This window comes from Protopterus annectens, chromosome 5.part0, assembly GCF_019279795.1.
Source record: "Protopterus annectens isolate FY-2018-M chromosome 5.part0, PAN1.0, whole genome shotgun sequence".
NCBI lineage: Eukaryota > Metazoa > Chordata > Ceratodontiformes > Protopteridae > Protopterus > Protopterus annectens.
In genome coordinates, this window is record NC_056735.1 from 1,340,574,664 (window position 1) to 1,340,589,564 (window position 14,901).

The window sequence follows — 14,901 nt, forward strand, 5'->3', positions numbered from 1 at the left end:
ATACAGAAGATGACTGTCTTTTAGGAGTGGGGATGGAAAGCATGCTGTGCATATGTATGACAGCAAGAACTGAAATAAGTAACTGTGGCCATTTATTTATTTTTTTTATTTTTTTACCATCTTCTCAATCTAATACCAGAGGGATAAACAGGTAACAATGTTTTTTTTTTTCCGGGGGGATCACTATTTCTAGATATTATTCATGTATCCTTGCAGGTGTTTGTGTTCTCATTTTATTGGGAACTACTGTTTTTTTTTTTTAGCTTTGAACCATCAACATTGTACACAACTTATTTCTTCTTTGAAAGCAAAAAAATATGGCTGGCCTTCTTTTCTTACTCAAGTTTTTTTGCTGAGGCTATGATTTGGATCAAAAGGTTGGAAAACAAAGTCTATCATAGCATTTATAACCCTAGGGTTTCTGTGGGCCTATTGTCCTTCAGACACTCTGCTTAATGTCATAACATGTAATCTTCAAACGTTTACCTATAAAATTAGATAAAAAATTATATATTAACATATTTTGTACAATTGTAAGGAAAAAAGATTCAATATTAAGTACAGTTTTGTTCTAACATGTTTTATCTCAAAATATAAGCTAAACAACATGGATATTGTTTTGCTTTCAATAGTGTAATACCATATATTTGTGATAACTAATCTAAAATGAAGGTTAAGTAGGCTGGGGAAGGAGCTAGGAAATGGGAGGGGTGGAGCCAAGAGGCCCACCAAAATGTTTCAAACTGGGCTCCATAGTTGTTAAGGCTGGCCCAGTGCAATACAGTCTCAGGTTTATAGTCACCCATGTACCATCTCATCTTAACAGACTGCCATGCAGTAAGTACAGTTCTCTACCATAGTACATAACTCTGGGAAGGCCTTCCCACTTCTTTGAAAGGGAGTGAGTCCTAAGAAAACTTTACAGAATGATCTTTAAAACATTTACTTGAAGCTGCTAAGTTTAAATGCTTTCATAAGTATACATCCCCCCTCCTGTACAGCCTCCATCCAACTTACTCTGTAGCTTTAGTAACTACACTACTACACAAATATTTTTACTTTCCAACTACTATGTAGATTTTTCTCTCTCTCTATTTAAAAATATAACTCCACATTATATTCTTAAGCCAATTTACTGCCTAATTTTAATAGTTATAAATCCCATTTGCTTTCATCACAACTGTTTTTTTTTCTAATTTTCTTAAGATTGTACTCTGCGACTGAATTTAAAAATGGCATGAGAGGATCAGTGTAGAATATCAGTCTACAAAGTTTAAATAAATAAATAGACACGATATGTATAGCTTTAGCTTCTCCCAGAAAGAGTTTCCCAATACTGCTAGATATGACATCTTGCAATATGCATGTGCATTCTGTAAACTGCATGCTAACAGCCCAAGGTACAGTAAACACAAGTACAAAGGAGACTGTGGTGCCACAATGTCATCAATGTTTAAACCTGAAATCGAGAAAAACAAATGTCTGAATCAGAATTCTGCAGTGTAAAGATGGTACAGAGTCATACATTGTTAAAATGTAAAACTATTACCTATTTGTTCAGCACTCATTTTAGAGAAGGCCAAGCCCTCTGTATCCTTTGGGTTGTGGAGATGGTCTGTTCATGCCTCTCTTTATTAGTTTCAGTTTAATGCAACATAGCCCCATGGAAAAGGGAATATAAGTGCTTCTGTTTCCCTGAGGTATTGTAACCTTGCTGTGAGAATAATGAGGAAGGGCTGAAGTTGGGAGTTGCAGTCTTCTCCCCATCCAAGGGGTACAGGGAGGCTTGCATCCTTAAAAAAGGATCATAAAAGGTATTGCTGTATTGATTAACTTTAATTAAAGATGAAGCACAGTTCAAGATGTAGCCCATGGAGGTTATTGCAATATTTTGAATGCAATTGTAGATATGAAAAATTCAGCACCATCAGTCTTTGGCACCCTAGCATTTCATTAGATTCAGTTTGGTAACCTAATCTTTAATAGCACCAGCCTTGGCTCATTGCAGTGGGCCTGGAAAAAAGTTCAGCAGTTTTCATGGCTGCCAGATTAATGCCAAACAGACCCATCAGCCTCAATCAGCTCCAGATAGGCTGGCTTCAAAGAATAAATATGAATATCAATGAAAATATAACCAACCACAGGGTACATATTCATTGTTGAGCAGTAGGCTAGCTTCCCTTGTGAACCCTTTAGGCATAGTCAATTTCCCTTAGTGAGTATCAAACCCTGTACCTTTTACATTTGAGGTAAACAACCATTATGTCATGTCTCTATAGACTTTGCTGAGAGTTTCCAGTGAGCTATGGATGAATAGTGAAGACGCAACTTTGAGAATAGAAGAATAAAAGGCAATACAAGAAAAAATCAGAAGGCAACTATGGTATTGTTTAGGAAATTTAAGTAGTCTGTGAATTTTATTGTTCTGTTCTGTTCTACTTTTAGGTGTACCAGATGAAAAGAAATGCTATTAAATAATTCTGGAACTGAAACTGATTATGTCCTTAATTCTGTATCAGCTATAGAAGTAAATTGGATAGTGCACATGAAGATGGCCTTCATATTAACCATGTCTTCCTGCTTTATTTTCATCAACTGCATCCAACTCTACACCTTTTTCCAAAATCATGTCTTCCGAGAAACTCCACGATATATCCTCTTTGCTCACATGTTACTTAATGACACCATTCATATAATATTTACTGTACTGCTGTACCTACTGGTGATTAACTTTCAGCAAATCTCCAAGGGGTTTTGCACCTTAATTGTCATATTATCTGGAAGCACTTTCTTTAATACACCCCTGAACCTTACTGCCATGGCAACAGAGCGATATATAGCTATTTGTCTACCTTTCAGGCACATTGAAATTTGCACAGTTAGAAGGATTTCATTTCTTATATGGGTTATTTGGATTTTAGGACTTCTTAATTTCCTAATTGACCTCTTGGAAATACTGGCAACAAGACCAATGATATTTTTTATGGCAAATGTCTACTGTGCACGAGACATGCTCATCATGACTGCATGGCAGACAAATGTGAGGATTACACTGACTGGTGTCTACTTCTCATCTATTACAATCGTCATCTTGTACACATACATTGAAATCATGAGACAGACAAGGTCAACAAGGTCTGACTCTGGGACTAGTGCATCTGCTTCAAAAGCAAGCAAGACCATCGTATTACATGCTATTCAACTGGGGCTCTGTATGATGTCCTTGTTTTCACCACTCACAGAACGGCTGATCTCCACAATAGATCAGATCACTGCAAATCATGTACGATACTTCAATTACTGTGCATTGAACATTTTTCCAAAATGCCCAAGTCCATTAATATACGGTTTAAGAGATGAAACTTTTAGAAAAGCCTTCATGTGTTACTTTATGTTTGCTAAAAAATAAGGCATACAGAATAAGAGATTTTCTAAATAATGAAGAAGTGAAAGACAGAAGATTACCAAATCAGGTGATTTATGAATGACAGAATCATGAATACCATATGAAAGTGTGTGTGTGTGTGTGTGTGTGTGTGTGTGTGTGTGTGTGTGTGTGTGTGTGTGTGTGTGTGTGTGTGTGTGTGTGAACCTCTTGCAAACATATAGCAACATGATTTGGTGACAGAACCAGTCACTAAGCAGGTATACTTGACCCTCTGCTTGCTGGCCTTCTCAAAATGAAAATATTCATTATGAATAAATAAATTAAATCAAAAACAAAAGAAGCACAACAATAGTCCTTATCTATAGTTTCCATAAACAATTAATGCCATAATCCTTTTTATTATTTTTTAATTGTAAACATGCATCCCATAAATTATATTTGTGGAGTCAGATCTTTGATATTGACAACACCACTTTTATTTTTTTCTTGAACGTGTTTTATTTTCATAGGCTCTGTATCAGCAGTTTAACTGAAAGATATTAAATTTTCAATACATTTTTGCTATTGTAGCAGCATATCCATGTATAGTATGTAATCAAAGGCAAAATTAGATGTAATCCCACAAGGTGATATAAACAGCAAACAAAGATATTACTTTTTATACAAGGGCTCCGAAAGTCAAGCCACTCCATACACTACCCACATCCCATGTAGGGAGCTGCTCTCCCTAAACACCACTGTTAACTAATATAATCAAATCCAAAGTCATTATTACACAGAGGAAGAAAGAAGAAACTTTACACCCAGGCAACTTTAGAGTTTGACATGATTTTGAAATCAGTGCCATTTTTGAAAGATGCCAAGCACTTCATGTTGAACACATCTCACCTGACATGATAACATCTGGCAATATATGCTAATTAAGAGGTTTGTGGAGCATTAGGGTGCCACATGCACTTCCATGTGAACAGCATTGTGTTCTGTGTCAATATTCTGTGTGTAGTAAGTCAGACTTTGCAACTGTTCACACCTTTCATGGAAGACAAAGACAGATGCATACAAAATGCACTATGAACATTCAGATTCAGCAGCACGTTACAAAAAGAGATGAGACTCTGCTCATCAAAATATATACTGTTTTTATTTTATGGCATAAGTCCATATTTTCTATTGTATGGAGATGTCCTGCATAGTGAAATCGGTGGGGGGCACAAGTACTTAGACCAGAAACTACAAAGTTTTTGGCTACTGTGAACAGCTACTATATAATAGTGTTACAGTGTACATTTAACCATTTTCATGTGATCAGCAGTAAAATTCAACAAATCTTCACAAAGTTCATCACAGGTATGTGAATATGAATAACTAAAATAAATATGAAAGTAAATGTTATAAAATTCAACTTTTCTACTAAAATGTTTCAAGAGCAAAATAATTCATAGAGGAGTTGAAGATGATTCCTAAATATAAGGCCTATATATATATTTTATGTCTTGGTAGCCTATTAACCTAAACAACTTTCATCTGAGATTAGTCAGTCTCTTCAGATATAGGTATATATTAAATGACTGTACTATCCTCCAGATCATTTGAAATCTGAATCTTAGGCTAAAGGAATTGTCTGCAGCTGATGCATTCATCTGACATGGTGATGAAAGATTTGGGGGTGGAATTTGTTTGCTGTTTGGATTCAGACCTGATAGACCCCAGTTTACTATGCACTCAGAATATGGTTTATTACAAGATTTTAGGCCTCTTAACTTCTCACAGCTATCTATAAGTACTAAAACTATAGAGGTTTTGCTGGAGAGGTATCCATTTAGACTGCATGTTCACTTCATAAAATGAGCCAATGACCATGTCTCAGCACTAGAGTGCTCTGGTTCCAGCTTGCCCAGTCTTTTCATAGTGTCATTTCAAATAGGTCTATTAATCAACATTATGACTGTTAAGGAAAATTGGCCAAAATCTTGAGAAAAGATTAACAAATCTAAGCTGGAAAAGGATAGTCTTCTGTGGGGAACTCATTTTGCATCTTACCATATGACATTCAGTAGAGAGAAAAACTACAGATAAATTACTGCAAAGAAGAAATTATCAGTTCCAAATATTCTGATGTGTCAATAGGCTGTGTGGATCCATTTATATTCACTATGAGCTTTTCATATATCTGTCCTAGCCTAAGAAATTTGAAGTCACCACAACAAAAAAATGTATCACTCTCACTTCCATTTCCAGAATTTATACAAAAATGTGATTATTTCCTTACAATTTAGCCATTCTTCATTTATTTTCTGAAAACCCACATAAGCCTAAATCTCCCAGACAAACTATTGCTTGACTTATGGTTAAGTGCCTTTCTTTATCTCTGTAATACAGCATCTCTTTTGCAGAAGATTTTCACATACTCTATACAGCAGGAAAATAGCCCATTTTCAGAACATTCTGTTAAAGTGTACATAGTCCCTATGTCACTACACAACCCTACTGACATTATTTAATTAAACGTAAACTGTACCCATTGCAAACAATTCTTTATTCCATACTGTTAGTGCTTTCTGTTCTCTGCCTATTCCCAATACACTCTGCCTCTCTCCGTAGTACTAACACTTTATTATTTTAAGATATTTTTTGTTAATTTAAGATATTTACAATATATACATAAAAAAGGAAGAAATTCAACATCACATACTGTTATACAATATTAGGAAACATTGAATCATTAAGGTCTTTTTTAGTAAATTCATTTTAACATTGTTCTAAGTTTCCTTAAATCTAAAAGTGTGTACAATGGGAAGCACAAACATTTCCATTTTGATATTCTTGGAGTGATAAAAACATATTTCTTGACTGTATTAAGAACTGATTTCGTATATGCAGAGTATAAAGACTGAAATTAATTTCCTTCTAAGGTAAATGTTATTAACCAAATGAAAGGACTGTTACACATTTCTAAATTATTGTATTTGATAAACTTATAAGAATTTAGTATAATCTGTTCCTGAATTGTTTTAAATTGACTAGTATAAATTGAGTCTATCCAGAGTATAATAGAGTTAAAATTTGCAGCAATACAATAAGATTCTACAACTGGGTAGCTAATACCAACATACTTCCATAATCTATGAAGTTAATTTTTTTTCCATTTTCTTTAGAAGTTTTTTGTCAGGTATTAAAGCTATTGAAAGCAATATATATATATATATATATATATATATATATATATATATATATATATATATATATATATATATAGATATAGATATATATATGTGTATATATATATATATATATATATATATATATATATATAGATACATATATATATATATATATATATATATATATATATATATATATATATATATATATATATATATATATATATATTCTTGGGTAATATAATCATTTTAATAAGTACTAACCTAACCTCAAAAGTAAAAAAAATTCTATTTTTTAGTAAGAAGTAACACTTCTTCAATTGTTTTTTGAAAATTCTTATTAATCTTACTCACATATTGATAGATTTTATACCTAAATGTTGTAGTTCTTTTTCTTCACAATTATGTTTATATTTATCTTTAAACTTACAATCCAGTAACTGATTTAACACTAAAATCTCAGTTTTATTATTATTATTAAATTTCAGCAGCAATACTTCTTGAAACTATTTAATGTCCTCATCTATTCCTGTCATTGAATAATTTAAATCTCCTATAGTTAGTAAAATATCATCTGCAAAAAGGTGTATTTTAGATTGTCGATCCTTGTTAATTGAGAATCCATCATTTTTTTCACTGCTTCTTATACTATTAGCTAAGGGTTTGATAACTAATGCAGATAATAGATGGGTTAAGGGACACCCTTACTTTGTGCCTTTGTTTAAAGTGAATCCTTGACAAATATAAGACCCAATTTTAACATATTCTTAGGAGTCTCTGTACAAGCTTTTTTAATATTCCAATAAATTTTATTTATTTATTTTACATTTGTTAACCGGGAAAGTCCAACTGGATACATATCCATTTTCAGTGGAGGCCCAGGGAGAAAAGCTCCAGAAATACAAGAATAATTTAACAAATACAGTTAAAATATAATACCAACAGTTCAGATAACAATTAATACAAAGAAAGATTGCAGGAGATAATAAGATGAGATAAAAATTAGGGAGTAAGTTTGGGTAGTATGCTGTAGGGAGCAATATAATAACTGAGTAGAAATGCCAGGGAAATGAGTAAGAGAAAAATATAAAGCAATGAGCATAACAGAGTGGTAGCCTGAGGAGGGAGATTAACCTGGGCTAGGACAGGAACATATCCAGTGTTTGGTGAAATAATCTTTTGCTGCAATCTTAAATTTTGTTAGAGAGGGTTCAAGGGTTAAGTCAGGAGGAAGTGAATTCCACATTTTTGCTATGTAATTGGAGAATACCCAGTCACCAGCATGATTGCAGGATTTAGAGATTTTTACCATTAATTTATCAATAGATCTCAGTGGTCTGGTACTGATGCAAGGGGTAGTTAAGGGTTGTATATCCAGAACTCTGCCTGGTTGGTTAAGTATTCTATGGGCCATTGTAAGTTGATTGTAGAGTAGTAGGTTGGGGAACTCGAGCCATTTTAGTAGTTTTAGATTCTGACAGTGATGTGTGTGATAGGTAGCCCCTGTACTGAATCTAGCGATATGGTTGCAGCAGACAGTTAATTCATTTAGTTCAGTTTTAGAGAGGTTAGTGAGAATGGGGGAGGCATACAGGAGAGTGGAAAGTAGGTGGGTGCATGTTGTGTTGGTTCTGGCCAAAGGGGTTAAGAAGGCTTTGTTTCTGTATAGTGAGCCCAGTTTTTTATTTTTATTTTTTAATTATTTGGTTAACATAAAGGTCAAATTTCAGACTACTGTCAATTAGTACCCCAAGTAGTTTGGTGTGGCTATCAGGGGATATTATGGTACCGTTGTTGGATGTGGTTCTGAAGGTGACCTGAGGGGAGTGATGGGTTGGGGAGAACAGCAATAACTTGGTTTTGTTAGCATTTAGTAGTAGATATCTGCTAGAGAACCAGCTTTTGACTAAGTTAAATGTTTTCTGGGTCTGGAACTGGAGTTCTGGGAAGGAGTTGGCTGAGCAGAGCAGAGTAGATTTGTCTGCTATTGTATACAGGTAGCTTCAGGGGTGGCTGACTGTAGATCATTAACAAAGATTGAGAATAGTAGAGGACCTAATATGGAGCCTTGTGGAACTCCTAATCAAACAGTTAGAAGGGTGGAGAGTCTACTTCGCCAGATCACTGCCTAATTTCTACCTTGAAGGTAATGTTGAAACCAGTTGATAGTATGATTATGTAAGGAAAGTTTATGAAGAGAGAGTATTAGCTTGTTATGACTAACCATATCAAAAGCTTTAGAAAGGTCTAAAAAGAGAGCTGATAAGATTTTACCTTTGTTCTTATTCTGGTTGATGGTGTCTGTGAATGACAGCAATGCTGTTGTGGTGCTATGATAAGGTCTAAAGCCATGTTCTGAGTTTGTGAGAAGTTTGTTCCGGATTAGGTAGTGCATAAGCTGGATATGAATATACTTTTCCATGATTTTGGCTAAGGATGAGAGGGTGGCTATGGGCCTACAGTTGGATAACTCTAAAGAGTTTCCACCTTTATGCAGAGGTATGACATGTGATACCTTCCAGATGCTGGGAATAGTGGCTTCAGTGATTGTCCTATTTATTAGGATCAAGATAGCGATGACATCAGCTGCCAGTTGTAAGCATTCAACTGGGAGCTGGTCAGCAGCAAGGGTAGTTGGTTTAATTTTAGTCAAGAGTTTTCTAATGTAACTAGTGGGGGCAGGTTGTAAGCTAAAGGTCTTCTCATAATTGGTGACATTTAGTTCCAGACCATCAGTAGAGGTATCTGTTTGCTGTTTGGCTAGGGTGAGTATGGTATCAGTAAAGAAGTTATTGAAAGTGTCTGGTAGACTGACAGTGCTAGCCCTAGATGGAGAAGAGGGGGTTGGTGTGGTAACATTGCCAAGCCTTAATATTTTATTTATACCTACCCAAAATTTTTGTGATTGATTTTGATGCTTAGTTAGTAGATTATGGAAGTAATCTCTTTTGTCTTTTAGAATAGCTATTTTTGTGTCATTCCTAAGTTGCCTGTAATAGAGCTGGTCAGATACAGATTTGGTGGTTCTGCATTTGGACCAGGCTGAGTTGCTTTCAGAAATCTTTATTTTAGTACTTTTAGTAAGCCACGGTGCTGTTTTAGGTTTAGCTCTGGAAGTAAGTGGGGGTGCATGTGAGTCTAGGATAGAGAGAAAGGTGGAATTAAAGTAGTTTACGGTTTCATCTAAAGTAAAATGGTGGAGTATGGTCCAGTTACAATGAATTAGATCAGATTGGAAGCTGTAGGAATTGAAATTCGTTTTATTCCTGATTGTCTGATAAATGGGCTAATGGATTTTATTAGTTTTGGTTTTTATGATAAAAATGGGGAGGTGATCACTTAAGTCATCTGGGAGGGTCCCCAAGATATAGTTCTGAGGTTGTTAATTATTGAGTATCCAGTCTAGGACACTTCCTTTGTTACTCTTTTTATTGAATCTAGTGGGAGATTTTATTAGTTGGGAAAATCCATATAGGTTAATGTGGGTGGTTGGGATTTGTGAGGAACATAGGTTCCAGTCTATGTTAAAATCCCCTAGAATAATAATTTCTTGGGGATTAGCATTAGATAGTCAATTGAAAATACCCTCTAAGGTACCTATATTGTTACCTGGGGAATGTATCCACAGACAATATTGATATGTTTTCTATTGTTAATTTTAATTTTGGCAGTTAGATCTCTGCATTATTGTATGTGCGAAGCTCAGGGGCTACTTTGATCATTTCAAGGGTGTTTTTATATATAAGTGCTACCCCTCCACCCTTTTTGCCTATACGGTCCGACCTTGGAATGTTATAGCCTGGAGGGAGAATTTCATTGTCTGTTATGGCAGGATTTAGCTAGGTTTCTGAAAGACCAAGAATGTCTGGGTTATAGGTAGCTAGGAGAGCATGTAAGTCCCGTAGTTTTGTTTTTAATGCTCCTAATGTTCAGATGACTTACCATGAGATTAGATAAGGATCTTTGCTAGACTTAGATGGGAACAGTGGGATTGTTGACTCTACAGGTGTTAATTAGTGGGCCTGGGTTAGGGTGAATGTTTCCATCCTTTAGAATTGTAGCCTGGATACTTGCTATAAGTTTGGTTAGTTTGAGAATTAAGTATAGATAGTGTCTAGTTTTAGTAGAGGTAGGTAAATCTTTAGCTTTATTTGTGTGATTGTTAAATGGCTTGTGGTAGATTGGAATATTAATGTCTAGTTTATTTGGGATAGTGCAACTGGGTAGGAAAGTTGTGGACCAGGCTTTGGGGTAGTCATAGCCAAGGAGGTATTGTTTTTCATAGGTGGTTTGGTAGTATGCACCTAGTAGAATGGGGAGGAGTATAAGTAGTGTTAGATGGTTTAGAGGTTGTGCTGACTTAAGAACAGAGTACATCTTCAAGGGTTGAATAAGTGGACAGTGAGTAAGATGGGTAAGGTAATTGGTAGTTGGAGGTATGGAAAGAGAGTAGTATAGCTTGGGGATTGTTTGAGGGAGTAGTGGGAGTGGTTAGTTAGATATAAAATTAGAGGTAGTGGGGTGGGTGGTAATTGTGGCAGGATAGTAGAGAGTAGTGAGCCTGAGCGTAGCGAGGGCAAAGAGAGTGAGGCTAACCACAAAGCAAACAACTGCAGGCTCTCTACTGTTTTACCTTAGAAACAGTCCATTTCCGTAAGTAACTTTGTTTAATTTCAGCAGACTTCCTACTGATTTACCTTATGAACAGCCTGTTTCTGTAGGTAACTTTATTTAATTTTTGTAAGGAATATACTTCAGTTCCATACTTCCGCAGCTAATCACAAAGCAAACAACTGCAAGCTTCCTACTGTTTTACCTTAGAGACAGGCCATTTCTGTAAGTAACTTTGTTTAATTTCAGCAGACTTCCTACTGTTTTACCTTATGAACAGCTTGTTTCTCTAGGCAACTTTATTTAATTTTTTTTAAGGAATATTCTTCAATTCCATACTTCTGCAGTTAACCACAAAGCCTTGTTCCGAAAATGCAAATCCTTCTAAAGTTTTAAACAAGTCATTGCAATTTACATAATCAAAAGCCCTCTCAATATCTAGGCTAATTAGGCCAGTTTCTTGTGCATCCCATTTGCTAATCTAGGATAGTTACTACCCTTTTTACATTATCATACATTAATCTATTGAGTTTAAATCCTGTATGATCTTTATTAATTAATTCATCTACTGTATCTCTTAATCTTGTAGCAAAAATGAAAGTAAATATTTTACAGTCTAAATTTTAATAATGATATAGGTCTATATGAGGAAACTTACTTTTTTATCCTTTCCTTCTTTAAGTATAGGTGAGATTACAGAAAATTTCCATGAGGGATGAATTATTTTGTCACTCTGAATTATCATGAAAATGTCACCCAGTAACTCTAAAATATTTAATGGAAGCAGGCTGTTTAATTTCATACTTAAACCATCTAACCCTGGAGCTTTACCATTTTCCATTTTTAAAGCTTCTTTAACTTCTTTTAGGGTAACAGGCTTATTCAACTGAGATATTTGTTGATCTATTAATAACATTTTTCTTTAAATATGTGTCAGTTTTTGCAATCATCAGGATTATTACTTCTATCTTTATTATGATCCTCATGGATTTTTTTAAAATATTAAGTGTTTCCTCTATGTCTAAGGTAAGCTTACTGCTGCAAGTATTTCAGATGTTTTATCTAATTTATTTGTTTGTTGTTCAAACCTTGCTTTATCTATTTCATCTTGTTTTTCTAACAACTCTTTATTCCACTCTTTCATTTTATTACTAGCCCATCTTTCCATTCTATCATTAATATGCATTTTTAAGGAGTCCCATAGTATGACTTTACTAACCTCACTGTCATAATTCAAAGATAAAAAAGTCTCAATTTGTTCCTTAAGATAACTCTAAAATTCTTTTAATTTCATTATATATACTGGGATCCCATAAATAATCTGAAATTTCCTTATAGACATTAATATATTAATGCTTAGTTCATTATGATCAGATAAAGGACAAGGAATAGTTTTTAAATAATTCACTTTATTAAGTAAATCTGTAGAGGCACAAATCCTATCAGTTCTAGTTTGACCCCTATGCACATATGAATAATGAGTGAAGAATAATAACTTATCTTCTGCTTTTATTATTAAATCAACCAAATTATTACTACTACTACTACATCTGTTTAGTGCTTTAGCTGATGTCAGAATTTTACCTTTCTTTTGTTCACTTGTATCTTCTATAGTAGATATGCAGTTAAAATCTCCCGCTAAAATTAAAATACCCTTCTAATGACTTTGTGGTAAGTTTAAGTGATCTTTAGCCACTCTTGAGCCTATTCCAGGGATCCATTAAAAATTGGCTAGTGTATAGAGTTTGCTATTATATTTAATTACTACAAATGTATACATTCCTTTGGGATCATTGATGGATTTCATGACCTTAGGCATTACAGTAGATTTTCTCCAAAGTATAGAAGTTCATCACCTATTTTTTTTAAAAGAAGCAGATGATAAAATTACATAAGTTTTTTAAATACTGTATATTATGTAAATCTCTTGCAGGAATATAATGTCTCTGCTACTTAACTTTAGACATCTCACTAATTATTTCCTTTTGTTGTTCTTATTTAATCCATTTATGTTAATGAATAATATATTAAAAATATTCATACATTGTATTTAAAATATTTATTTTCAAAGATAATATGACACATTTATCCACCATATTAATTTAATTGTATATAAGACTGTAGTACATTCCTTCAGCACTATTTTAACATTCCATGTTTTTGAATCCTTCCTTTCTGCAAACTAAACTACTAAAACTTGTAGATAAAAACAAAAAGAAGTCTGCAACTGTAACTGTATATATATGAAACAAAACCTACCATGGATACCAAAGTTTGTAGTTTGCCTATCAAGTAGACAAACTACTATACTATCTACAGAGGACAAGGAAGCCATATAGTTCCCCATACTAAAGGGGTGGCGTAAGCCACAAAACTATGGGCTAGGCTTGTAAATGCCCTCGGGCAGATAGCCTAGTATGAACCTATGAACCTATGAACCTATAAATCCACTTTATTGAATAATTAGATTTGTTGTTGAGCGCTTTCATTCACAATAATCAGAACTTCATCAGAACATAATCGTACCCTTCCAACCTTTCAATATATACACTTGATCCAGGTCACTTGACCAATTAAACACAAATTGTTTAATTTAGACAATCCAAAACTAAAAAAAGACAGTCATAAAATTTACAATAAGAATGATATATAATAACAATAAAATAACCTAATGTTAAACACAATTCTAAATTTCGTAGTCTAAGTTTTAATATTGGGACCAAAGAAAAATTGTCATTTAGTCCAGGAATCTGCCACAGCACTTCTTTGAAATTTAAATGCGCTTCAGTAACTTTCCCCTGCAAATCAATTTTAATAGAATCGATAAAAAATCCAAAATCATGACAATTATGTTTAAGAATATGTTTGTATAATGCATTTGTTAGCTTTTCATTTCTAATCTACCAGCAGTAATTTTTGAGTGTTTTTATGAAACACAAGGTACTGAATTTCTGGTTATAGTTTCTACCACCCCAGATAGCTTCATATCCAATTATACCTACTGTAATTTTTCCACAGTATCAGGTTTTATATTTTCTGCTCAAGTTTCTAATAGTTATACTAGCTCATGCTACATTTACACTAATTAATTTCTATAAGTGGTCTCTGTCTGTCTCTATAGTCAGTTATAATACCTATTTAGTGTCAATTTCTGTTTCTGTATCAAAAGTTATATTTTTTTTATCTAGTATCAAATTTTGTTTTGTATCAAAAGTTGTACATTTTTTATATATTGTCATTTTTTTGCTTCTGTATAGATGATCATATTGTTATAATTTTGTTCAACTATTTGTTTTTCTGTACTGAATGTGGAGCTTTTCTCCCCGGGTCTCCACTGTAAATGGACATGTGTCCAGTCAGACTATCCCGGTAAACAAATGTAAAATAAATAAATAAATAAATTCAACCAGAGACTTTTGCATCTATAATTTTTCTAATAAAATGTTAACCGTGGCACATGCCAATTTATTGTCAAAAGGGTTGACTTTTGCTCCTAGTAGATAGACCAACATTACAACAACTATTAAAGACCTGAAACTTTTTGTAAGGAAGCTAAATGTAACATTATGGTTTGACAATAATATGGCCCCTTCTAATGCATTATCTTTAGATTGCCTTAGTACATTTAATCCACCCACACAGGCTACAGATCAAATGTAAGAAAAATGCTGTGAAAATTAAATTAGAAATTTTCATAGATATCACAAGCAGGAACAATCTAGCAATTTGAGTAAGAATGAA

General features: G+C 33.8%; 1 protein-coding gene across 1 annotated transcript in view; it reads left to right on the forward strand.

The window, feature by feature from the left end:
• The window catches only part of LOC122802363 (odorant receptor 131-2-like), a 47,748-nt gene extending 44,339 nt beyond the window's left edge, over positions 1–3,409 (forward strand). Inside the window, exon 3 of the mRNA XM_044071998.1 lies at positions 2,520–3,409. Coding sequence (XP_043927933.1) covers positions 2,520–3,409 — 890 coding nt within the window. The remainder of the gene's footprint in view (positions 1–2,519) is intronic.
• The last annotated feature ends 11,492 nt before the right edge of the window (positions 3,410–14,901 follow it).